The sequence below is a fragment of the Melanotaenia boesemani genome, chromosome 7, assembly GCF_017639745.1.
Source record: "Melanotaenia boesemani isolate fMelBoe1 chromosome 7, fMelBoe1.pri, whole genome shotgun sequence".
Classification (NCBI taxonomy): domain Eukaryota; kingdom Metazoa; phylum Chordata; class Actinopteri; order Atheriniformes; family Melanotaeniidae; genus Melanotaenia; species Melanotaenia boesemani.
In genome coordinates this window covers 22,163,881-22,191,278 of record NC_055688.1, presented here as the reverse complement: position 1 = coordinate 22,191,278, position 27,398 = coordinate 22,163,881, and the positions used below count along the sequence as shown (strand labels likewise).

Genomic DNA, 27,398 nt, shown 5'->3' with positions numbered 1-27,398 from the left:
GTTAAAAATGAGCAATGACAGGAAGATGGGTCAAACATTCTACAGGAATGAAGAATTTGTGTTAAATAAAACATAGACAAACGAATTTAACATCTTCTCTGTATTTTATATAATTAGAACAGGGCAAAAAAGTCCAGTATTTTTAAACCGGTTATTTATATTAACACGCACACAACTGACCTTAATTTGTTGGCGCCATGATAGTTTAAACCTTTTCCGGGTTTGCCTTCGTCACTGTGACGCGATACGCACTATATGCCATCAGTTGGCGTATGATAACAATAAACAACCCTGAAACAAGAGATACGCACCAACAGGACCTGTCGCTCCAATTCGACACAAACGAGCCGAAAATATGAACCGAAACAGCGTCAGTTGTTTGGAGTAACGCCTCGTCACATAGCGTAGGAGCCTCATCGGTCCTGACACAAAGGATTTTCTAGTTTTGTGGCAAGCCTAGGGGAGCACTAGAGTTACGGTTTACCCCTTCCTTAGCTCCTTGTAGCTAGCTGTGGCTCATTCCTTGTTTTGCACACTTTGTTTTTGTCTGTTATGCAGTTGCCAGAGGACTGTATTCGTACTCGTTCTCCTCCGCCACCTCTTCGCTCCCTCTCCCCGTTCTCTTTGGCCCTATGTCTCGCTGGCTATTCCCCTGGTCAGGCTCAATTAAGAAGCGGGCCTGTCGGTACCTTTTACAACACTACCTCGGTCACTTTTTACAGGAACGTCTGAGCCTGGACCAGTTGGGCTTAGATTTGTACAACGGCAGCGGTGTCATAAAGGAAATCAACCTCGATGTCTGGGTAAGTTTTGGACGGAGAGCAGACAGTCAACTTTGCACCGTAGTTGCTGTCATGTTGTGTTATTGTGGGATTTGCGCACCCTTGACTGTTTCGCAACTGCACTCAAGTTCAACAACAATCTCCAACGTCATAACTTAAACCTAGCTCGCATTTCTTCGTGGAAATACACTCAAGAAGAAGAAGATATAATTTGCTGACTAGATTAGTAATCTTTCTACTATCCGTAATAAACATTTCACACCTGCAAGGAACTCTTTCTTTGCATGTCTTTGCACCCTATTAAACCGTTTACTTTCGTCCCTTTCTCTTTTTATTTCATATGAACACCTCACTGCTTCCGTTTTACTTGATTTTTACAGGCGGTCAATGAGCTTTTGGAATCCCTCGGGGCTCCTCTGGAGATAGTGGATGGCTTTGTCCGCAGCATAACGGTGACAATCCCCTGGCAAGCTCTCCTAACTGATCATTGCACCCTTGAAGTTTCAGGTCTCCAGATAACATGTCGACCCAAGTACCGAACCAGTAAGTTCAATTTAAAACCGCCTCCAAAAGAGTAAATACAGAGGGCTCATGACAAGGTCCAGAATATTAATAAACTTAAACTGAAAGACCATATTATTCTATCACAAAATAACATCTGAAAATGTCAAAGCAGTTCTGTGACAGCACCAGAAAAGTCTGAACTGCTTGTGATTCATTCACCTCAAAGTTCAGACTGATTGTTTCTTTGTTTGGTTTGTTTAGTCTTTTTTACATCTTTGCAATTGGAATATTTAATTTTAAACATTGTTGTGCTCAAATATAAATTTGTTAGATGAATCAGGAGTATATCCTCATGTTGTAGTAAGACTTTTGCTTTTTTTTTTTTTTTTTTAATAAACCTTGTAAAATTGAATTATGATTTTCAGTAAATCATCTGAGTTCTTTAGTGGTTTACAGAAATCTGCAGTTTTCATCTGTTATTGTTTTACGATCCTTTATAAGGCATTAATTTCCTTTGGCTGTATTAAGTATCCTGCATGCATCACTTACACAGCATCTGTCAAAGCTCAGCAAGTACAGAAATCATCGTGGTTTTGTTTACCCTCAGGTGGGGGTTGGGACTCCCAAGTCTGGGCATCCAGCATGACATCTAGCATGCAGCTGGCTCAGGAGTGCCTGAAAGACCCCCCAGAGGCAGCAGAGGAGCCACCTGCCCCACTTGAGGGCCTTGAGATGTTTGCACAGACTATTGAGACAGGTGAGCAAAGCTTCAGATGTCTGGTTCGTAAACAACTGACAGTGTCAACAGACAAACTATACAGTGGCTCTATCATTTGAAAGTGTGGTCATGTTGATCCAGAAAACAAGGACATTCAGCCTCATGTCAACAGAAAAATTCAAGTGTTCAATGTTCAGCCAGCCCTGAGCTTACCCCTCATCCCCTGTTAAGCTTCGAGTGGGGAAGGACTGGAACATTTATTGGAACACTTATTTCTTTACGAGTGGCATTCGCTGACCACAAACAGAACTGTAACTTTCATATATTTAGTTTGTGATCAGAATTTCATTACCACAGCAGACATACCACATCACACCATATATTCTATCTGTTTCAAGACAGCTTTGGTGAATGGAAACATAATACTACTGTGTCTTTACTTAATATGTTCCAGCTGAATTTATTCAAGGAAATAAGTTCTAATGGGCTTGTGCTCTTCTCTCATTTCATCTGTTTGTAGTCCTTCGTCGCATCAAAGTCACATTTCTAGATACTATCGTCCGCATTGAGCACCAGCCCCTGGACCTGGAAACAGGCGTTGCCTTAGAGGTGCACATCAAACGGTAAGAAGCAGCTTCCTTCTCAATCTTCACTCAAGGAAAATCAGACTGTTTTCAACAGAATACCCATATTCATTATATTTATAATTATCCACTACAGTACATTTAACCAGATACCTCAGTTAAATATTGCCTGTGTTTTATTATTTTTGCAAATATAAAACAATAGAGAGGTCGCTTTTACAGTTCATGTGACCACCATATATTTTTAAAGATTCCTGCACGGGTTCACTTAAAATTTATTTATCTAAATCAAAAAAGAAAATAAAATGCAAATAGAAGTTGATACAAAGAAAGCTGCTCTCATTGTTGCATCTTAATACCTATAAAATGATTAGTATTAATTTATCTACTTTTTGCTCTTCAAATTGTGTAGAAAAAAAATACCATTTTTTGATGTTCCATAAGTAGTTAACCCAATCGTTTAAGCATCTTCTGTGATCAAATGGGCTAGAGTTTATTTTTTATAACCAGTAACATTCACATCAGCATATGTGCAACTGTCAGAGGAGGAGGGAAATAAAAAGTAAGCAAGGAATTGGATTTCATCTTTTCTGCTCATCAGCAGTTTAGTGGAAGAAGCTCTCACTCTGTCATGGACTTATATTATCAGGGAGCCTTAGGGCGACACTCCTTTCAGACTGGGCCTGTGTTAACAAGTTTATTCTTTTATCACGAACAAATAAATACAATAATTTCTTACTAAATAACCACATTGTCAGGTTGGCCTTTCACTAATATCTCTTGACATTTTTTGCTACAATCCAAAGTCAAAAGATCTGACTAAATATTGAATTAATAGTAGCACACAGTTATTGTGTGGCATTGAAAGCAGAAAGACTGTCAATCAATGATGAGTGCTTCTCAGCCTTTTCTGATTGGGGTTTCACCCCACAGGTTACATCCAGACTGTCCTGCTGGGGTTAATAAAACTCCAAGGAGCAGCTGGTGGCATTTTGTTAGATAAAGGTTTAATAAAGATTTTTATCCTAATTTTATACAGGTTAAATTATGACTGTGTTATTTTCTGAGTTACATTTGTCCTGTAAAGTAAAACAAGAGTAAATCCCTGCAGTCATTGAAGTGAAGTTACAAGTCCTGCAAAGTATCTTTTATAAACACGTAGTTCTGAAACCAAACCTGCACCCGTATGTCCCACGTGCTTTGTGGCTTTGTTGGCGTTTCACTGTGACGCTGTTGAACCTTCACTCTTTTCTTGGCTTGTTGACAAAACTGCTCAGATTAACTTTTCTGATCTGTGGTCAGGACAGGCCCCTCAACACACTTTTTTTTTTAAGAAGAGCAGCCTTTTTATTACCACATCTTTAAATCTATTCTTTCTTTTCGTTGTCTTGACATTAAATGAAAGAGATGTGTGTGTGCTGTTCTAGGCTGGAGTACTTTGATGAAGCAGTGAGAGATCCAACCAGCCAGACTGCTGTGCCTGTCGACATCCACCAGCCTCCTGCCTTTCTGCACAAGATCCTCCAGCTGAGTGCCGTTCAGCTGTTCTACGACAGCACTGGCATAGTTCAGGTGAACATGGTGGTGTTTTTCTAAGAAGTCTTCAAAATAACTTTGCTAAAGGTACAATATTTTTTAGATGTTGGTACACTGCAGTGTAACCACATGACATCTTTTAGTAAGAAAATTCTGACCTGAGGCATTACACTATGATGGATGTAATGTCATGTAAACATTACCAGCCGGAGAATAGTACATCTGAAGCTATTGGGATGATTGATGATGAAGAAAGAATGATAGATTATTTATCTTTGTATTTCAGGACCCTCCTGAGGAGGAACTTTTAAATTCGGCCACAGCTAGTGAAGGAGAAGAAGAGGAAGAAAAAAAAGAGGATGAGGAGGACAACAAGCCCACGTCAGCCACTGCTTGTACTCCATCTCAGCCTCTGCTCATAGGAAGCTGCTCTGGTTTTATTGAAACCACCGTCAAGATCAAACAAAATGACATGCTGCCCGGACCAAAGGTACGTGTGGCTCTCTCATGTAAACCAAGGTCTTATTAAAAACCAGCCATTCAGAATTCAAAAACAGCCATGTGTTTTTTCTCTGCCGCTCATCTCATCAGTTGGAGTTGGATGGGAAGGTGGGCTGTGTCCACATGCTGCTTTCTCCAGATCAAATCACCCATCTGACCGACCTGCTGGCGGCCCTCTGCATCGACACTGGTACAGTAAATAGCTGCTTACTCTGTTTAATGTTTAATTTGTAGAGTTCTGATCAACCTTGATATTTTTACGGTAAGGTTTAAATCTGTATCTCACTTATCTGATTCTTGGAATTTATTAGCATGCTTTCAATGTGCTGTGGTGATTATGGTATGTCTTCAAAGTTCAAATAGTTTATTTAAAAGGTTTTATTTGATCAGCTGATGTGAAAGCAAAATAACAGTTCAGGTACAGTCAGATCAGTTATGATGACATGAATAATGAAATGATCATAGTTTGATAATAGATTTTAAATTATTTTATGTTCTCCTTGCTGCTTGTGAGAGGCAGGAAATAATTTCTCCTCCGTTATGCTCATTATGAGTAAAATAACACCATGAAGTTGCATCTGGCACAATTTCCCTCTTACATGTCTCAAAATTAGACAGTAATAAGGTGCCCACATGTTTTAGCAGAAAAGTTTTAACACATCAGCTCAAAGGCCTAAGGTTTCTGATCTGACCTCAGTTTGTTCTTTTGCAGCCTGGAGCAAAACTGTAAGGTCACAGGCGTGTATAAAACACATAAATGTGAGATCACATGCATGATCTGTTTTTTTTTTCACACACATTTGACTCCAGTTTTCTTTCTTCTGTCCCTTTAGAGCCAGAGACGAAATGTGGTGGAGTTCACAGTCGTCCGCTGGACACAGATGACCTGCGTATGATTGAGGAGGATCTCAGTAAGCAGTTGGGATCCAGTCCCAGAGACAGAGAGTGGGAAAATGAGTCTGAACCGGAGCCCTATGTCACCTTGGAGAATGGAGGTACACGGATAATACTTTTTCCTGAAATACATCTGAACTTCAGCACGCCTTTTCTTGTAGGCTTGCAGCTTAAAACCACATCAGACCAAGATTTTTTTTTATTTAATGTAATTGCAATGAAATTAATTTCAAAGTCTGGTATTAAAAATTTTAATTTTTTTTTACAGTGAATAAGTCTTTAATTCTTTTTCTCCCACCATGACAAAAATACATGAAGTACTAGAAGTACAGATCTTAAAAAATAACTCATGTTGCTTAGTTTCCTACATCATCATGTCATTAAATGTTTTTGTATACTAATGAAAATAGAATTCCACTTGCCTGTGTGTTTATTTGTGTGTCTGTGCTTATTTTTACTGTCATCATGGAGACCTAAGCCAGACTGTTTGTCTGTGTTCATTGCTGCAGAAATGTTTTACTCCATGGGTCCTGCTGGGATGAACAGTAGTGTGACATCCATCCGCTCTGGCAGTGAGCTGTCGGACAGTGACATGGAGTCCTCCACACACAGTCTAGCCAGCCTCACACAACCCACAGCATTGTCTGCTCAGGTACTGTGTGTGCGTGAATGCGCGTGTGTGTGTGTGCGCGTGCGTGCGTGCATGTGTTTTCACAGTTAAAGCATTTAGGAGAAGAGCACAAGAAGAGCTTTTGCTGTCTTTGGTGCGTAAAAGTCAGATGAAGTGAATGATAGTATTATTATAATGTCACTTTTCCTTTCGTTGTCCTTTTTTTATGTTGATTTATTTAAATTTTTGTTTGACATTTGTCTGCTAACAGCACACACAGGGTTTTAGCAAAGCCTTTTATGGAGTCATTTGTGCATTTCTTCCCTTATTTGCATCAAATGACAAAACAACTGCACTTTTTGCATGTACTCAGCATGGGCAGCATGGCTCAGTGGGTAGAGTGGTCGTCCTGTAACCCAAGGGTTACTGGTTTGATCCCGGCCCGTCGAGCTCATGTCAAGGTGTCCCTGAGCAAGACACCGAACCCCAAATTGCTCCTGATGGGTTGTGGTTGAGCGCCTTGCATGGCAGCTTCCACCATCAGTGCGTGAATGTGTGTGTATGTAAAGCACTTTGGGTAAAAGCGCTATTTAAGTACAGACCATTTACCATTTATATGAGATGTGAAGCTAATTTAGGGCTGGGCGATATATTGGTTATATATGAACATTGAGTACAAACTGACAGCAGCGTTTAAAGTGTCTACATGTGATTTTCGCAAACTCCCACACCCATGCACTTTGTTGTTGGAAAACAGGAAAGAAGCTAGCTAGGTAGTTTACGATCATTAAGAGATGGAAGCTGAATGCAAGATGTCCATTTTAACCAGTAATACGCCTCAAAAATGATGATGATACTGATTGTTCAGCTGTGTGTGTTTCCCGATGTACACCGGAACAGGAAACTCCTCTACCTGCTTCTCCTCCTCCAGCTGCTCTTATTATTAAAAAGATAATAATCTTAAACTAGATACCTTTGTCTGTTTTACAGGTGATTGATGTGGCAATTTCCAACAAAGCTCTCTCTCTGCTGATGAGAGTGTATCTCACCTGTGTGTGCACTTACAGACATGGCATGATGTAATTACTTGTCAACATTAGAATAAAATAAATAGAACTGGGTTTTTATTTTTGTTTTGTTTTTATAATAAAAGAACAAAATATAAACCTGTTGTAGAGGAAAGGCGACCCTAGATTACTTCTTTTGGGATCTGGTGCAAAACTAAAATAACCTAAATAATAAAATAATATTTTAATATGAAATAACTGAATGGAAAAATATATCAGATATTGATTGACTAATCATAGATAATAAAATAAATTGGTTATTTTAGGTACGGTGAGAGTTGCTGTTGGGAGGTTGGGGCACCCCAATAATATCAAGGTCAGGGAAACACAGGTTTTTATTAAATGTTTGAGTGCAGGTCCCTGGTTAAAAATAAAAAGTTTGTTCAAAGGGAAAAATCACACTAAAGATAAATTTTGCTGAGCTTACTTAAATCCTACTGATGTCTTTTTATGCATGATAATGTTAAATTCAATATTTACATGGTGTTTTAGAGGAGATTTCAAAACATCAGGCTGTATGAGGAAAAAGCCAAAAAATATCGGGATATCAGTTTTAGGCCACATCGCCCAGCCCTAGACATAATCTGACTTTCACTTTCTTTCTTCCTGCCAGGGCTTTGTGAACTGTCCCAGGAGATATCCTGTAGCAGGGTGTCTGTCCAGTCTCCCGCCAGCCGGCCGGACCAGAGGTAAACCCAACCATGTGGGGTGCTTATTATGGGTTTATGTAAGCTCTGTGAAGGGGTCTCAGTTAAAAAAAAAATCTAATTCTGGCCCAATAAATAAATAAATACTTACAAGGGTCTTTGAAATAATTGCACCCAAAATTAAAGTGAACTTACTGACTACTCCCTAGTTTTCTATATTAACAAAAGAAGCCTTTTCATTGTGTTTTCGGTGTCTGTATCTATCCTTCAGCACTGAACCCTATCCTCTTCTTTGCAGGACGATCACACAGCGGCCAGGAGGAACAGCTGAAGCCTGACGCTTTGTTGCGACTCTCCCTTGGTGGGCTCACGCTAACCCTGCTGCAGGACGACCCACTCTCTAAGCCTGACGGAGCTTCATCACTAGCTCAGGTTTCTCAGGTGTTCTTCCAGGAGCTGGTCTTCTTTAAAGATTACATGTTCAGTGAAAGAGACTTCCACCACCTAAGAAGTGGCTTTGCCAAGGCCTGCCCACATTCTCATCTCAGGTAGACGAATTCCTGCAAAATGAGCTTCTCATATAATTTCTCTTTCCAACTACTATGTTACGGTGGTTACATTTGTTACTTTATCTGTTGTTTTAAAATCAACATAATTTTGCATAATATAAATTACAACACATCATGTTGCAGTATATTCCCTTCCTTTATCATGTTTCTACCCCTTGTGATTTTCAGTACACAAGTCTCCCCAAGGTCTTAAACAAGCACATTGTTGTTGTGGCCATCAAAAAGGTTTTCGCAGCTGACAGCCTCCCCACTTGTCTTTGTCACAGATTGACGGGGGCAGCAGTGCAGGTTGCTTGTGAGATGCGCAGTGGAAGGCACCGCTGTCGAGCTGTGACCTCTGATGTTTCCTTCAGCAGGCTAGAGCTGTTAGAATGCCTCTGGGAGGATGGAAAGCCTCAGTATTGTGAGGTATTTAAAAAAAAAAAATCTTTTAAAGCCTTTTTGTATCTGAGAAAAAATGTTTTAAATTTAGCAAAGATTTTATTTTTGTAAAGTAGTCATATAGATCACATTGCTTTGTCACATAATCTCTGTCCAAACTATTGTGTCACTACTAATAGTTGTACTTAAACCACTACATACGGTATTTTTACTATGCAAAGTGCCTTTTTAGAGTGAGGTTTTTGTTTGAGTTTACAACCCAGTGAAATGTGATCCAATTTACAGATCAATATGACAGACCTGAATATAATATCTAATATAACCTTCGTTTGTTGTGTGAATGTAGCGTATGTTTGTTCTTTCACCGAGACAATAAGGAATCTTTCTTTCCAGTTACTTCAGTTCCAGAAAGCTGGTTTGTTTACAGTTGGAGCTGCAGCCAGACCATGTGCCCAACTACACTACAGCCTCACTGAGAAACACCGGCGTAAGGTACAAACACACATACACACCAGAGCTGGACTAGATAAGAGCTGCACCTTTCTTATCACAAAAATGCTACTTGTTCTTTGTGTTTTGCATTTTATTGTACCAATTGCGCTGTGCAAAATAACAAAAGGAATATTATTATAAGCAAAAGGAAATATTATTGTGGTCAAATCTCGAGAATTAATTCACCTTTAAAAACACAAAACAAAAGACACAAGGTCATTACAGGAATAATGCTGCATACATGAAGTATAAAGAAGGCATGGAGACTGAGACAACCTAAAAATAAGCATCAAACATTGATTCTTGTATAGGACTGTTTCCTTAACTCTGCTTACAATCCTTCGTGCATCTTCCCATCTAACATTTCACATGTAAAACATAATTACAACAGAGAAGTCCACATATAAGCCTTGTTCTGCTACCTGCTTCACTTTTGTAATTTTTTTTTTATACCTGAACCAGTGTTACTCCAGTTTAAAGAAGCTCACTTTCATAATCTGTATCAGGTTTTTAAGATCCCATTCCCATTACAGTCCTCTAATTTAGCTTCTTTGACTAAAGATATTTTGAACCTCAGTAAGTCACCAATCAACTATTTTTTTTTTTTTTAACATTTACATGCTTCTCTACTGTAACTCCCACTGTGTGTGGGGCAGGCTGGACTGCTGCCATGTTGCAGCAGCAGGGCAAATATATGGAAGTACATGTGAGTCACTGTCATGCAATTAATATAAGATCAGGACCAACTAAAGCTGTCTTTAGTTGTACTTTCAGTTTTGGATCCATTTGATTTGGTCTCTGATTCTGCTTCTCTATTTTTTGCATAGTGCACCAACATTTTTCTTGCATACTCATAAGAAAAAAATAGCTGTATGCTGAAATCCTGCACCATGTTAGCCAGAAATTAATAAGATGATGTAAAAGATCTGTTGAAAAGATTTATTACTGAAAGTCTTACATGGCTGAAAAATATATTACTTGTGTTTAAAATATAATCTGACATCATCCTGAAGGATAAAACATAATGGCTGATGACAGCATAATAATAAGTTAACAGTTAATGTCTGAACATGTTGTCTTCATATTTGTGTATGTGTGTTTGTGTGTGTTGGCAGGGTAAACAGCGGGTGGTGCGGCGTGACAGTGTAGTACGGGTGGAGCTGGCGGAGGTGAGCGCAGAGCTAGACCTGGACATCCTCAGCCGCCTGGGGAACCTCAGCAAAGCATTCAGCCACTGTCCCACCCAATCGACTGCTTCTGGACTCATGCAGGTGGACCTCCTAGTGTTTTCAGTTATGCTATGGAGAAAATTATTCAAAAGTCACATAATATATTTCTGGCTCAAGTAAGCAAATGTGGTTATCCAGAGTTATGGACTGTTACACCAGCATCCTCACAGTGGAAACCAAACCCACCCCTAAGCCAAGGGGAAATGGCTTAAAAAGATGATCTAGCTATGTCTGTCTGATCATATTTGTGCCGACACAAACACCGACATTATTGCTGGGCTTTAAGAGTGAGTCAGCACTTCCCTGGTTGTCCTCATTGTGGCCTTAAGCAGCTCAACTTTCTAGTAAAGCCTGCCGTGGTCTGCATTATTGCAGGGATGATTGTAACTTCAGATCCTTAAATCCAACTTGATCTAATTTTCTATTACGGAAGAATTACTAAGAGGTTTCTCACTGTTTTTTCCTCCCAGACCCAGAGCAGTGAGCATTGCTCTTCCTTCACCCTCCTCTCCCCACATGCGGTCCTCAGGCTTCGCTTCCCCATACCAGACCTGCGACCTCTCCCTAAGCGTCGACCACCGACCCAAAGGGCAGTTAGGGAGGAGACCTTGGTGCTGGAGCTGATGGATCTGGAGCTTAAGCACCAGGAGGCTCCAGACCTTCAGGGTGAGCAGACTGTCCCGGGGCACCCACGGGCTCCCTGCCTCACTCAGCTGCTAGAGGCCTGCTTTACTGACCTACACGGTGAGTGCACACACACCTCTCTACAGTACTTGTTAACAAATTAAGATTAAGAAAAGAGCAGACAAAGACAAATATTCAGGCAATCCATTGGCTTGGGTTAGCATCATAATGTCCAGAACAAATCTGCAAGTTTTCTTACTGTTACCTTCTTCACATTATAAATGTTATTCAGAGCTCCAAAATTCACGTTTTCTGCTATTTTTCTGCTATAAAATGTGTTTTCTTAAGGAGTGATTGCAATACTGAAATACTGTACATTCCTGTCTCGTCGATATTTCATTTTGCTGATGTGTCTCACCAGGGTCATATGAGGGCTGGGAGGGAAGCTCGTTTCCCTGCATCAGAGTAAAAAAGAACCATGACTCACTGCCAAGGTTGGTCCTTATGACAATGAAAGTAATTATTGTAGTTGCCTGAATGCAGAATGATAATGAATATGTGATACCAGTAATTCCAGGGGAGTTCTGAACACAAAGATTTTTCTTCTTCTTTCATTACTATTTAATTTTATTTTATTGATGACTTGGGGATTTTATTTGTTTTGTCTTGTACAGCAATTTGGACAACTGAGGTTGTTTTTTTTTATTGTGTTTTACAAATAAACTTGACAATGAAACAGTGAAATGGAAGAAATACACAAAACCTGTGCTATGTCATGTCATACTCATAAAAATCACAACATTTTTAAATGTTTTTTCAGTTGTAATACATTTATTATCTCTGTGGTAGAAAAAAATGCTTTAAAGTAGTTTCCACAAACCTCTACAGGTTAAACTCAGCTGATGAGTCACTTATGTGACTGAGTGAGTGACAGATTAGAAAAGAGCACTGGTAATTCCTGCTCACCAACATACACTTAGGTTACAGACAGCTTGTTATGCTTTGCTATGTTTAAGAAAACTGCCTCACGCTGGTTTATAGATAAACAAAATTATATGATGAGCCTGTAAAGGTTGAGCCCTGAAATATGTGATTACCCTTGTTTTTTTCAAACCGAATGTCCAGAAAAATATGGACAAAAAAAAAATCTTCAGTTCACCCCATGATGGAGAAGGACACTAAATGCTTGACTCTGCTAGAAATGTGCACTACACATACTGAAGGTGCCCTACAGAAACTGGTAGTCTGTCCTGTGTTCAGCAGACTATTTCTTGTACATCAGACCAGACAGAAAAACAGGTGTTACCTCATGCCACAATCCAGTGTTACTTTTCAAATTTTTCCATGAGCAGGATATCTGTGCGTGTGCGTGGAGGTGAGGCCCAGGGCCCAGCAGCAGGTCTGAGTGGGATGAACCTGGGCCTCATGAGGGACCTGGGGGCTGCTTTCTTTGAAAGTCACTGTGAATTCAACGACAAAACCAGCTCTCCATTTTCTTCCAACCGCACCATGTTTGAGACTGAAGAGGTGCGCTGACATTCAGAGAAAGAGAGGAAAAACAGTTTATCGGTACTATTGTCAGGATCCCAGACATGACTCTGCTCCTCTCCCTTCTTTTAGATGGTGATTCCAGCTGACTCAGAGGAAATGCGTCAGTTTCAGGAACAGTGTGTCGCCCAGTGTCAGTGTGCTGTGGACATCAGCATGCCGCTGGCCTACATCCTCCTGCCAAGCAAACAGGCTTTTCAGAGCATCTACAACAGGTACGTAAAGAGTACGACAAGAGCAAACTCTGTCCTCCCAGTTTGCTTTATTCATATCGACTAAAAAAGACAAGCCAAAATAAAGACCAAACAATCTTTTTCAGTTCAGCTTTACTGTAAGTTCATGTGGTATCAATGTGCACATCATCTGCCTTTTCACTTTTGGTTTTTGCTGATGTTCTTGCACTCTTATTGATCACTTCCTCTCACAGCTTTGGCTTTTTTGGGGGGCTCTTAAATCTTGATTTAGAAATAACTGTAATTTTCCCTCACTCATCCTTCATCCAAAAGGATCAATAACGATCTCTTGATGTGGGAGCCGCCTCCCCCTCCTCCCCCCTCAGCCCTCAACCCCGACCAGAGCCGCCATCACCATGATGACTTCCAGCTGTGCAAGTCAGCCTTTAGACTGGGTAGGTTTGACTGCTCTGACGGAAAAACTCAATCATGATGTGGATTTATTACACAGCATTCCAAGTAGCATGCCAAAACATCTAATGCCGGGTTTTGTATTATTTTTGGATTAAAATGTTTGCCTCATAGATGAACTAAATAAAACAGAGGTTCTCCTTTTGCCATAGACTCTGATTCAGAGGAGGATGAGCCTCAGTTCTACTTGGCCAGTGAATCGTCTGGAAAGATGCAGCAGTCAGCTCCTCGGCCCAACCACAACCTCAGCCTCCTCTCCCTCACTGTGATTATCGGGAAAGGTCGCCTCCAAGCTAGAACTGACAAGAAGGTGAGCCAAGAGGATGAAAAATTTAATAAAAGTACTGATGAGTTTAGCTGTAACAGATGCTGAATATGAAACATCTATTCTTTTTTTAATTGTACTCAAATGGTTCAACACTAAAGTTTAGTCCTTCTATTCAGCCTCCCTTACCCTGTATCCCAAAAATAAACAATGTATGAATGTTAAATTAATCATAATTAGTTAATATACATGTTAAAAATAGTAACTAGTCCTCTGGACTGATTTCTGTATGAGTAATCAAATAAACCACTACTGTGGCAGTTAATATTGTGTTTCTCCAGGTTAGGAGTTACAGTTGTTAGCAAATACTGTCTATTAATTAAGAGTTTAATTGTTCTTATATCTGCTTTCAACCACATTTTTATATATTACTCTGGAATCATGTGTTTATACACTGATAACAAATAATAAAATGTGGCCATAATCTATTTATCATTTTAAATAGTTTTGTACCAGCATCACTTTTTTCAGATTATTGTTCTGTTTCCTCACCATTTCCATTGCATGTCATTTACTCAGGAGGACCAAAGTCATGGAGAGATTGTGCTTGACCTGGAAGGGGGGAAGATATTTAGTGTGGCACAGCATCAAAATGACCCCAATCTTAGTTTCCTCTGTTTGGAAAGCAGACGAGTGGAGCTCTACCATCGAGGTGCACGTTGTGCTGTTGTTTGGGAAAACTCCGTTGCAACATATTTCAGATCTTACTCTTTAAACTGCATTGTAAAGTAGATTTATTGTCAGTTAGAAATTGTAATGCATATTCTGGCTTATCATACTTGTTTCTTCACCCTGTACCAACACAGCCGTGGTGAAAGATACCCCCATCCCTCAGCGGTTGGAGATGGTAGGCTTCTCTCCACCGAAGCACTTGGATCCCACCATCTACCCCACAGAGGTGGGAGTGAGCAGTGTGAGCAGTAGGGAGGGGGATAAGCAGATGTTGTCTACGGCCATCAAAATCACACTGGACCTCGAGAGAAACGTCAAGGTACGTCTTCCACATTAATGGAACTTTATTAATGCAGTTGCTGCAGATTTTTGTCTTTCATCTATATCTGTGCTTTGTCTCTTATAAGGAGTTCCTGGTTGCCCTTCAACTTCAAGGCGCCACAATGCGACATTACATGACACAGACCAACCAGAGCTGGCATGAGCAGGTGAGAACCTAGCCTGTGGTGTTATTGTGAGAAAAAAAAAGTTTGCTCTACCTTCCCTTCCAGTTAAAAAAAAAATTGAACTGCACTGAAATTAAGTGAATGAAATCTAAATTAGTCACTTACTTCATTACCTGAATCTCTCTTACAGCTGGTGGACTTCCTGGATGTTATTGATGATCCCATTCTTGGATACACTGCACCTGCTGTCATAACTGTCCTCCACACACATCTTGCAACTTGTGCGGTAGATTACAGGTATATATTTATAAAAACATTTACAATCTGTTAAAATGCACTGTATATTACGCCTCCCTCTGTCTTTTAATGTCGGTATTCTGGTTTTGTTGTTTTCCAGGCCTCTGTATCTGCCACTGCGAGTGTTGTTCACAGCAGAGTCCTTCTCTCTATCCAGTAACATCATTGTAGACACTGCTACCTTCCACCTTAGGTACAATTCACCTTTGATTTAACATTTAAGTTGTCCAATAAACATAAGCACTGAAAATAATTGGATCACTTTATATAAAGTCTAAGGAATATAAACTATACATTAACATATCAAGTGTTGTTTCTAGTTCATGTCACAGCATATAAAGAGACTTATTTGTTTATTTATTTATAATCATGTCCTCAGATTCATCCTGGATGACTCTGCCCTCTACCTCTCTGACAAATGTGAGGCGGACACTGTGGACTTGAGGAAAGGTAAGACTCAATACACCTTTGTGTCCTGTGTACACTTCCAGAAGAGTTTGAGGTATTTGTAGTTGTAATTTTGCCAGGTTTACAGGTTGTTGTTTTTTTTTTTAATCTGTTATTCTGCACTAAAAGTTTTCTAGGTCTAGTTTTAGATGCACCATTTGGCCAAAAACATTAGATGCAAATCTTTTTTGGGAAGAAATGGTGCACATTTGTTGTAGCCTTGTTTTGATCATTATATGCAATATTTCATCTTTCAGTTCTAAAGTTGCATTTATTGTTTTTCCCAATATATTCGTATGCTGATGACGTCTGACCACTTCACTTTGTGGAGTCTTCTGCAGCGTTCCATGGACTGTGTGGTTAATGTCAAGACCAGGGATTACCAACTCTGGACCTCTTGAGCCGGTGTTCTGCAGGTTTTCAGTGTGTCCCTGCTGCAACACACTTGATTAAAATTTTCCAGCAGCTTGTTGCCAAGGTCTGCACCAGCCTCTTAACAACCCATTATTGTAGTCAGGTGTGCTGCAGCTTGAACATACTGAAAACCTGCAGGACACTGACTCAAGAGCTCCGATGTTGGTGATCCCTGGTCTAGACAATATGATAACTGATATATGTGTGAAAACTAAGGCCCTGTTTATGCAACAACATTTGCATACAAAACGCTAATTTATTCCCTTTGTGTACTTGGGAAAAAAATTATTTACACAACAGCAGAGTGAAAACTACCATAGTTGTTTTGTCGTGCTGTCTGTGGGTGTAAACTGGGTCTGCCTGTACAAAACCAAGATGACGTGACGTCAAAGATTCCAGTTTTTGATTCCAGTTTGCGGTTTTGTTCCCCCAAAATTCTGTTATCATGTGAACGAAAGGCCAAAACGCAACAAGACTTGTGTAAACGGGGACTAAGCCTCGTGTTTCCTGAACCAGCCATTCTTAATTTTGGCCTGATGAATCCTGGTATTATCATCTTGAAATATAGCCATATCTTTAGGGAAGAAAAGTTTGTTGATGGAAAAATCTGGTAATTCAGTATATGCAGACAGTCAGCTGATAGTCACATTGCTTACATAGATTTGACCAACTGAAGAAACTCTAGGTTGCAACACTGTACCCACAGACTTTTGCATTCTGCGTGATGGGTGCAGCATTTCATCTGCAGCTCTTTTTATCTTGATTCTCCTTTCACTCTGGACGTGTATCTGGACTCAGCAGATTTACATGCCCCGTTTCCATTTCCCAGAGTCCAGTCACTCTATCACAAATTGAAACTTTTTTTTTCAGTTACCCTCATTGATGAGCATTTTTTTAAACTACAGAGCTTTCTAGTACAAATACCTCAAGTTTTCTTTGCGTTGTTGGTGTGGAAGTGCCCTTGCTTTCACTTTGAAACGTTGTCATGAGTACTGATTTTCTTCTATATGATTTCACCAAGCATTCAAGTGATCACAATGATTCAAGATTTCCTGCATTTGGCAGCTTTTAATCCAAATTTAGTAGTTCATCAGTCCTCAGCCTCCTCAGTTGTTTTCTTGCTTGATGCAGAACAAAAATTTCATGCATTATATTGCTCTGTTTTCTTTTTAGATATGAAAAAACTGTGAGACGTTTTGGGATCTACATTAAGTTTTACTTTCAGTTTTGGCTGTGTTTGCTTCAGACTTGAGACTCTGCTGCTCAGGGCTACACTTGGTATATTTACAATTTTATATTTGGGCCTTAAAGGAAGTCTTTTGAAGCTTCAATTAAATAAATCGCTGAAGAATTAAAATGTGTTTACTTGCAGAATTTCACAGGTACTGTAACTCATCAGATAAGCTGCTAAAAAAGGTATTTGTTATTATTGTAGTTTTGGTCCAGTGGGTTTGAACAAGACCACTGTGACTGATCTTCAAGTTTTATTAAAGTTTGAAAATATTATTTTTGTTTTCTTTTTAAAGCCAGTTTCCCCTGATACAGTCAGTAATTAAACAAATTTACATTATTAAACACTTAAAGCTGCATCCCCTGTGGATGTTGGAACCGAACTTTTCTTTCTACCCAAAAACAGTAGCTGCAAAAAGACATGGTTTATAAGTCAATGTCGTAGTTACTATCCTCAACAAAAAAAAAAAAAAAAAGAAATTGCTGTCTAATAAAGACCACTGTGTATTTGTTTGTGTAACACAGACTATGTGTGTGTTCTGGACATTGACCTGCTGGAGCTCGCCATCACCACATGGAAAGGCAGTGATACTGGGAAGCTGGTGAGTGTTTGTGAGCCATCTGTTTACTCACGTGTTTCCTTCACATTCAGCTCTCCGAAACAAAAATGCCAATCCAGCACAAAAAATATATATATAACGCTAAAGAGAACATAATTTAGCCCAGTTCCCTTTAGAAAGCACTAACAAGCACATGACCACATGTTTCTAAATATTTCCATGCATCCATTGTTATACCTTCTAATTCTGATACAGGGTCATTGGGGAGGCTGGAGCCTTTCCAAGTGGCCACTAAGTGAGAGACAGTATACAACCTGGACAGGTCGCCAAACCTTTGCAGGGCTTTTTAAATATTTGTCTTACCATAAGTTTCCTACAAAGGGTCACCCTCTGTTTGACATGGAACCAAAATCAGTAAGAAAATGGCAAAATGATGCAGCTGTCCTCTGCGGCTCAGGAAAGAAACATTCAAGGTTGATTTCTAAGAGCAGTTAAAGGTCCCATATTATATATATATATTTTTTTTTTCCAACAATTTCATTTGAGTATCAGACTTTCAACAACATTGTTTTAAAGTGTATAAACCCAAATTCAGCCTTGGTCCTTAATTTCAGCCATTCCAAATGTGGCTCTTGTGAGTGCTAATGAGAACGGGCTGCCTGTCCACGCCCCTCTCTGGGAGAGGATCTGGCCTCGCTCTGTAGGCAGGCACAGCAACAAAAAAAAAAGGGGGGGGGCAGGAGTGTCAATGACAGTGTCCACTACAGGGGGCAGTGGTTATTTCCCTTTGTGAGGTCAGATAGGGAAAATATCTCAGACTCCCCCATTTGAGCACACATTTGCTAAAAATTGAAGCAACCAAGTGAGAGGGAAGACCGAATTTTCTCACTTTTGGGCCTCATACACAGGCTATGAGGACACAAATGACTGTTAGAAAACCTTTAGAAACTGAATTTTGCAAAAGATGGGACCTTTAAAACCTGCTCTGTCACAAGATTAAAAAAACGTTTTGTGTTAATTAGCGTAATTGTGAAAATCTGAAGTAACATTATTTTAAAACTGAAAATGGAGCAGCTATGTCCATCTTTTGAGGGAAATGTTAAAGCTTCAAGACTGAATTATTCTGTGTAAAATTGTTCATATTCTTCCATTTCTTCTGTTTTATTATGCTCACTCTCTTTCAGCATCTATCAGTATTTCGATATCTGACAGTAAGTCAACTATGTTGTTCTGCAGTGTCAGCCTCTCTTTGAGCTCCGCTGCTCCAACAATGTGGTCCACCTTCATACCTGTGCAGATTCCTGTGCAGCCCTCATCAATCTGCTGCAGTATTTAGTGTCCCAGGGTGACCTGCACCCTCCACCTCGCCATACCTCTCCCACTGAAATTGCTGGCCAGAAGTTACCAGTAAGACATTATATTAATTAATATTATATTAATTAACAGGGTTTGAATAATGACTTTGCCCTGATTAAACAGCTCAGAACTTTATTCAGAAAATTATAGTATCTTAATCTTTTAGCACTTTTGTCAGGACATTTGCAGTTGAACCTTTCAAACTAAAATGTAAAGTAGCCAATAAATAAATAAATAAACATCAAGACAAAACATTTTGAACCTTGAAAATTTCTTACTGAATTAATAATGTTGCAAAATTGCTGAGAAAAGGGCAAGGATGCCATACTTTTTTAAAAGTAGAATGAAGATACGATGGAAACTTGTATTAATAGTATTATTAAAAATAATAACTTATATAATAATATTAATATGAATTGTATTAATTTGCAATAATTCTTGTAGTTGTCAGAAAATCCTGTATCTGCGCCCCCCTGCCCTCCTGCTGAGACTGCAGAGATCAACCAGTATGACCTGACCGATGCCTTAATTGACACAGAGAGGAGCCACAGAGACGAGAGTTTAGAGCAAGGTATTTATTACGTATCTGGATTACTGGATTTGCCAGTGAGCCAGTCTCTGTGTATAGAAGTCAGTTGTTCTTCCATTACCAGGTGGGCTCTTTTTGTAAATTCATGAGAACATTTTTAGAGTTTAGTCCAATGTAAGAATGTCACTTGTAATATCTAAAAGCCTTTGATAACACTGCCTATTTTTTCTATCTTTAAATTAAAGTGTGATCTTCATGTGTGGCATTACTTCTATGGAAGACAAAAACATGTTGAGGGTAAATGATGGACAGTGTATGATAGTTTTTGGTTTTCTTTCCTACACTAGAATCGGTTTTGACGTAGGAAAATCAGGGTAACACTTGTGAGCAGGAGGTTTTCATTACTGTGGAAAAAGATTTGCCTCTTCAGATTTCCAGCTTGGCAAATCTTTGCTGTTGTTTTTACATTTTAACTGACTGATTCCCTGCATTTGTCCAGGTTCAGCCTCAGTGCCAAGAGGCTCGCCTGTTTCCGTCTACTTGTTCCCTGGTGAAGCCTCAAAGCACAGTCCCTCTGTCCTCCAAAGGGAGGACTCTGAGCTGGATGGTCTGGTTGCCACAGCAACTGAAGCACAGGCAGATATGATGTCAGATGAAGGCTCAGAGGGCTCCACTGACAATGATGACTTCTGCATCCTTGAGGCTCCTGGCATGGGCATACCTGTGAGTCTTTTCTTTCTTTAATCCTCCTGATTTATTTTTTACAGGCTTCTTTCTTCCCTCATTAGATCTTATCTCTTGACAACACAGCTCACAAACTTTCCCCATTTGGATTTGCAGCCAAGAGACGGGGAGCCGGTGGTGACAGTGCTGTCACAGGTTCCAATCAGGGTGAAGGACAGTCACTTTTCAAGGCCTCGAGGCAGCTCCGACCTGCTCCGAGCCCCAAGTCGCTTCCCAGTGCCTCAGAGCAGAGTGGTGCTTAGGGAGATCTCTGTGGTGTGGCATCTATATGGTGGCAAAGACTTTGGTGGCAAGACCATGTCGATACATGCTCAGAGCGCTAACAGGTAGATTCCAATGCTCATAGATAACTTGTTTATTGTATAATTGATAAAAAAAAAAATAAGATTTTGCCTCCTGTTTTTATAATTTCGCTGTTCCCCTCTGTCTTTGCCTCCTTTCAGGAGTCGTTCTGTCCCTGTTGGTGTTCGTGGATCTCCATCTCGTTCTGCCGCCTCCTCTCGTCCCCAAAACTCCTGGCGCTGGGCAGGAGGAAGTGGCCGTCAGCACACGCTACTGATGGAAATCCAGCTTACCAAGGTACACTGGTTTACCATAACTACGGACATTTGTAAGTACTAAGATAGTAAAGTAGATATATACTCCACCATATATCAGAGAGGACTCTTCTACTATTACCATTCATTTTACTAAAGTAATAGTATAACTATTTGGCCAGACATTGCAGAGGTGTGTCAGTGATGCATGACTAAAGTAAATGGTTTATCATAGTATTTCTGACACAGAGATGAAGCAACTTGCCATATATTTATGTTTTATTTTTAGCCAATAAATTGAACATTTTGTGGATCTCAAGAGTTTAAAAATTAAAAAAGAAAAACTTTAAGCACCTGTCAACACTGCTCAAAAAAAATTAAAGGGAACACTAAAATAACATCCTAGATCTGATTGAATGAAATATTCTTATTAAACACTTTGTTCTTTACATAGTTGCATTTGCTGACAACAAAATCACACAAAATTATCAATGGAAATCAATTTATTAACCCATGGAGGTCTGGATTTGGAGTCACACTCAAAATTAAAGTGGAAAAACACACTGCAGGCTGATCCAACTTTGATGTAAATGTCCTTAAAACAAGTCAAAATGATGCTCAGTAGTGTGTGTGGCCTCCACTTGCCTGTATGACCTCCCTACAACGCCTAGACATGCTCCTGATGAGGTGGCGGATGGTTTCCTGAGGGATCTCCTCCCAGACCTGGACTAAAGCATCCACCAACTCCTGGACAGTCTGTGGTGCAACGTGGCGTTGGTTGATGGAGCAAGACATGATGTCCCAGATGTGCTGGATTCAGGTCTGGGGAGCAGGCGGGCTAGTCCATAGCATCAATGCCTTCAGCTTGAAGGAACTGCTGACACACTCCAGCCACATGAGGTCTAGCATTGTCTTGCACTAGGAGGAACACAGGGCCAACTGCACCAGCATATGGTCTCACAAGGAGTCTGAGGACCTCATCTCGGTACCTAATGGCAGTCAGGCTACCTCCACATGGAGGGCTGTCCATGCCCCCCCCCCGAAAATGCCACCCCACACCATTACTGCCAACGTTCTCCACGGCGTCCCCAGACTGTCACATCTGTCACATGTGCTCAGTGTGAACCTGCTTTTATCTGTGAAGAGCACAAGGTGCCAGTGGCGAAGTTGCCAATCTTTGGTGTTTTCTGGCAAATGCCAATCATCCTGCACGGTGTTGGGCTGTAAGCAAAACCCCCACCTGTGGACGTCAGGCCCTCATACCACCCTCAGTAAGTCTGTTTCTGACCGTTAGGGCAGACACATGCACATTTGTGGCCTGCTGGAGGTCCTTTTGCAGGGTCTTGCAGTGCTCTTCCTGTTCCTCCTTGCACAAAGGTGGAGGTAGCAGTCCTGCTGCCCTCCTATGGCCTCCTCCACATCTCCTGATGTGCTGGCCTGTCTCCTGGTGGTGCCTCCGTGCTCTGGACACTACACTGACATAAACAGCAAACCTTCTTGCCACAGCTCGCACTTATGTGCCGTCCTGGATGAGCTGTACTACCTGAGCCACTTGTGTGGACTGTTGACTCCGTCTCATGCTACCACTAGAGTGGAAGCACCGCCAGCATTCAAAAGTGACCAAAACATCAGCCAGAAAGCAGGAACTGAGAAGTGGTCTGTGGTCACCACCTGCAGAACCACTCTTTTATTGGGGGTGTCTTGCTAATTCCTCATAATTTCCACCTGTTGTCTATTCCATTTGCACAACAGCATGTGAGATTGATTGTCGATCATTGTTGCTTCCTAAGTGGACAGTTTGATTTCACAGACGTTTGACTGACTATGAGTTACATTGTGTTGTTAAAGTGTTCCCTTTATATTTTTTTTGAGCAGTGTAAGTTTTGGCACCTCTTCCGCAACATGTTCCTCCTCTCTTTTCCTCTAGGTGTCCTTCCAACATGAGTCGTACCCGGTGGCCATTGCGGGGCAAGATGGGGATGGATCAGTAGCAGCTGGGGTTGGGGTTGGGGTTGGTCCCTGCGGGGAACAGCCCCTCTCCAGGCAGGTGTTCATTGTCCAGGAACTGGAGGTTCGGGACCGGCTGGCCTCTTCACAAATCAACAAATTCCTCTACCTCTACACGAGTGAGAGCATGCCCCGCCGAGCCCACTCCAACATGGTGAGATAGTGAGGATGGGGTGGGGGTGGGGGCTGACTGGCAGAAAATGTATCATTTATGAACTAAGATGGAGTATGTTTTCATTTTATGTTTAGAGTGATGGGAATAATCGAGAGGTGATGTAAGAAGACCTTATCTTGATAGAAAAAAAAAAATCATTATGCTGTATGTGCTTTCAGCTGACTGTGAAAGCCCTGCAGGTGTGTCCAGAGTCTGGCCTCGGTGGTCCGGAGTGCTGTCTACGGGTCAGCCTGCTGCCACTACGACTTAACATTGACCAGGTAACTCCAGCATGTTGGACTGAATTCTACTTGGCTCCATCCAAATCCAATCTGTGGATGAATATGCAACAGTAAAAAGGCTTGATCAAAGCTTCCTATATTTCTTTTTCACTGTAGTGAAAATGTGATGTCTGGTTTTTTTTTTGGTTTTTTTTTTAAGAATCCCCAAATGCTTCAGCTGCTTGTCGAAACAACTATATGAAAATTTACTTTTTTCTCATTAGCAAAGCAAAACTGTCAGATTGGTAAAAGCAGAGTCCTTTTTTACACATTTGTTGTTGACTTTTACATTTTAATTTAAAAAAAAAAAGTTTTACACTGGGGGTTTAACTCTCCCAGACATGATGTCATATCATTGTTGCATCTTGATCATTCAGTAATGACTAATTGCATATAACCAGACTTTTTCTCTGTCTTCAATCCAGGATGCACTGTTTTTCCTGAAGGACTTTTTTAGTAATCTAGCTTCCTTTGTTAACCCTTACCTTCCTGTGGACCCTGCAGCTGAAGGTAAACTAAGGCAGATGTTTAGTTTAGTTTAGTTTTGTTTTTGTCTTTGCTGCATTATTTGTCTTTACTATTTGATGTTAAATGTAAGCAAGATCGCTGTAAAGGTTACTTTATGTAGTAATACGTATTGCTCTTGCTTAATCAACTTTAATAAGTTACAGATCATATTTATGTCAAGCAAGACAAGTGTATTTGTATAGCACAATTCTACGATAGGTTGATTCAAAGTGCTTTACTGAAACATTGAAACATCAGAAAATAAGAAGCATAATTTACAATTAAAAAAAAGGAAAAAGAACATTAGATAAAAACTGTAATAACATGATCAGGTATAAAATATAAGGCTATAAAGAGACAGGTGCTGATTTGGACTTTTAAATAAAAACTGTTGAAATGCAGCAGAGAACAGGTGGGTCTTTAACTTGGATTTAAATAAACTGAGTGTTTCAGCTGATCTGAGACTTTCTGGGAGTTTGTTCCAGACATGTGGAGCATAGAAGCTGAATGCAGCTTCCCCATGTCTGGTTCTGACTCTGGGAACTGATAAGAAACTGGAACCAGATGACCTGAGGGTTCTGGTAGGTTCATACTGGGTCAAGAGGTCACTAATTTATTTTGGTCCTAAACCATTCATAGACCAGCAGCAGAACTTTAAAGTCTATCCTCTGACAAACAGGCAGCCAGTATAAAGACCTCAGAGCTGGACTGATGTGGTCCACTTTCTTGGTCTTAGTGAGGACTCGAGCAGCATGTTAGCTCTATCTAATATTAGGCTGTGTGGCAGACGTTTAAAATTTATTTTAATACTAGCCCTATTGATAATATATTTTCCACATTTCTTTGTTTATCTACAGTGAAGGCAGATCCTGCCCAGAAGGGCTCTGAAGAAATGGATGCAGCGGCTGGTCTGGGACTTGACCTCACGGCTTCTGTGGAAACTACCTACAGTGAGCAGAGCTCCTCATCTGCCGGCTCCACCTCTTCCTCAGACCAGCCAATTTACTTCCGGTATGTAAATAATGATTCTTCACAGATTTCAAATGAGCAGTCAAAAGAGAAATTTTAAGTGCATTCATATATAACAACAAAGGTGTTGCATAAATGCTGTTAAGGAGCTGTGAAGTGAGTAGTCTGACCTGCTCTCTGTCCTTTTCAGGGAGTTTCGTTTCACCTCTGAAGTGCCTATCTGGCTGGACTATCATGGCAAACATGTTGTCATTGAGCAAGTAGGAGATCATTCAAACAGTTCTGATATGACCAAAAGCTTACAACAAAAGCATTTGTAGAAGTTTAGCATATTTGATTGAGAAATGATTACATTTTTCTCACTGTGTCTCTCAGGGTACATTTGCAGGGATTCTGATTGGTCTGGCTCAGTTAAACTGTTCTGAACTGAAGCTGAAGAGACTCTGCTGCAGACATGGGTAGAAATGCTAACTCCTCTTCCAAAACAAGCATTTCAGTGATTAAATTAAGCATATTTTTGGATCTGATTGTTAAAGTTAAATCCCTTTGGTAGTAAACCTTTCTGGACAAAAAAAATATTTGGAAAGGAAAACCTCAGTCCTTAGTGTTTCTTCTACAATGTTTCCAGTCTCCTCGGTGTAGACAAAGTGATACAGTACGCTGTGACAGAGTGGCTGACTGACATCAGGAAGAATCAGCTGCCAGGTATTCTGGGAGGTGTGGGCCCCATGCACTCAGTGGTTCAGCTGTGTAAGTTACCCATTTCATACAGTTTTTTTCACTGTCAATTTAGCATTTACATTTATTTATCCTATGCTGTCTCTTTGTTAATTTCCCTCCTCTTGTCTGTCTCTCTGTGTTTGTCCAGTCCATGGAGTTAGAGATCTGTTCTGGTTGCCCATAGAGCAGTATAGAAAGGATGGACGTATTATTCGAGGTCTCCAGAGGGGAGCGGCATCCTTCGGCACCTCGACAGCATCAGCTGCTCTGGAGCTTAGCAACAGGCTGGTGCAGGCCATCCAGGTACTCAGTCTGTAAAGGGCTTTATTCTATTTCAGGACAGGCACAAAATAATCAAAATATTTCAAGTAATACAGACAAACTGCTTAACACAAATAATAATAAATAATTTGTGTCAAAATTTGAAATGTGTGAGCACAATCAAACATCTCACATCTGATACTCATTTAACAGTTGTGTACCTCTTTGACAGGCTACAGCAGAGACCGTGTACGACATCTTGTCTCCAACACCTCCCCTGAATCGCTACGCCATTACCGAGGGCCGGGCCCCCTCCAGCCGACCCCGCAGAGCTGCCCAGCCTGCAGACCTCCGAGAAGGCGTTGCCAAGGCCTATGACACCGTCAGAGAGGTGTGTCCCCAAACTTGCCATCTAAAATTTAAAAAAAAGAAAAAATATTTATTATTTTGGTCCCAGATCAGACATACAACACCATGTTTGTTTGAAGCTTTTCACACAGAGGTGTAAATGTGCTGTCAGCAGCGCAGCAGAGTGTTAACTGATGTGTAACGGTGAATGTAACTTGCCAGTAAAAGAAATGTATGTAAAAATATGGGATAACTGGTTACTCGGGTAGGTCATTTTGCTGTTTAGCCTATCCAGTCTAACAATAACAGCTTTTTCCTCATAAACATTTTTGCTGTTTTGAACATTTAAGATAGAAAAACTTAAATGAAAGGTAAAAAATCTCATCATTGTCTCTGGAAATCACTCTTGTGACATTTTTAGATAACTTTTTTTTTTTTCTTTCCTTACCTTGGTTTCTTGGTTGGAAATTTCCTGATTCGTTTTGCTCTGAACTTTTTGCTCTTCAGGGAGTTATTGACACGGCTCAGACCTTGTGCGATGTAGCATCTCGCGGCCACGAACAGAAGGGTCTTCCTGGTGCTGTGGGTGGCGTCCTGCGACAGATTCCACCCACCGTAGTCCGACCCTTAATAGTGGCCTCTGAAGCAACTTCCAACCTGCTTGGTGGCATGCGGAACCAGATCAAACCAGATGCTCGGAAAGAAGACTTCCTCAAGTGGCGCACAGAAGAAACTCAAGAATGAGAGCAGCAGTTTGTGTCTTTGTGAGCAAGACTGAGTGCATGTATGTAAGTGTGTGATCATGACGTGGGGCAAACTCAGCTGTTAGGATTTGCATGTGTGCGTGGACTAACTAAAGCAACAACTAAAGAAACTACTAACTACTACTGCAGTTACTGACATACGTTGTTTTATGTGGCTCCATCATAACCTGAACACACCAGATTTTATTCTTCTGTTGTTCATCGGAAAGAGCTCTCCTTGAATTTTTCTCACTTCGGTCTGCAGATACTTTTTAATGTCTGTGCAAACATATCACTGTTTTCTCTCAGCTGGCTTTGTTTTCAGCCAAACCGGCGGCATATAGGGTCATCACAAGACATGGATTGTTGGCACTTCGTGCACTATGAATAGTGCTGCTTGAAACTGTGTTTTCCAGTTAAAAGCAGTAAAGTTCAACTGCTTCCAACATGCACAAAGAAGGAAAATGATCATTGGAGTGATATGTTGTGAGGGAAAGACTGTCACAAACTTTGAAAGATGAT

The 27,398-nt window shown here is 40.5% G+C and overlaps 1 protein-coding gene across 1 annotated transcript; it reads left to right on the top strand.

Moving 5' to 3' along the window:
* Positions 1–282: 282 nt before the first annotated feature.
* On the top strand, positions 283–26,986 carry atg2a (autophagy related 2A). Its single transcript, XM_041989799.1, has 42 exons — positions 283–803; positions 1,163–1,325; positions 1,894–2,043; positions 2,525–2,627; positions 4,016–4,160; positions 4,411–4,614; positions 4,716–4,815; positions 5,459–5,620; positions 6,029–6,171; positions 7,810–7,885; positions 8,142–8,391; positions 8,679–8,820; positions 9,187–9,285; positions 10,401–10,556; positions 10,985–11,258; positions 11,560–11,632; positions 12,491–12,665; positions 12,759–12,901; positions 13,193–13,314; positions 13,483–13,640; positions 14,175–14,307; positions 14,462–14,646; positions 14,735–14,815; positions 14,964–15,070; positions 15,171–15,263; positions 15,450–15,520; positions 17,687–17,763; positions 18,958–19,128; positions 19,522–19,648; positions 20,106–20,329; positions 20,447–20,676; positions 20,794–20,929; positions 22,814–23,047; positions 23,227–23,328; positions 23,754–23,838; positions 24,693–24,846; positions 24,995–25,064; positions 25,180–25,262; positions 25,433–25,554; positions 25,673–25,827; positions 26,018–26,176; positions 26,641–26,986. The coding sequence occupies exons 1-42, from the start codon at positions 633–635 to the stop codon at positions 26,875–26,877; spliced, it is 6,045 nt and encodes a 2,014-aa protein (XP_041845733.1). The 5' UTR covers positions 283–632; the 3' UTR covers positions 26,878–26,986.
* Positions 26,987–27,398: the final 412 nt, after the last annotated feature.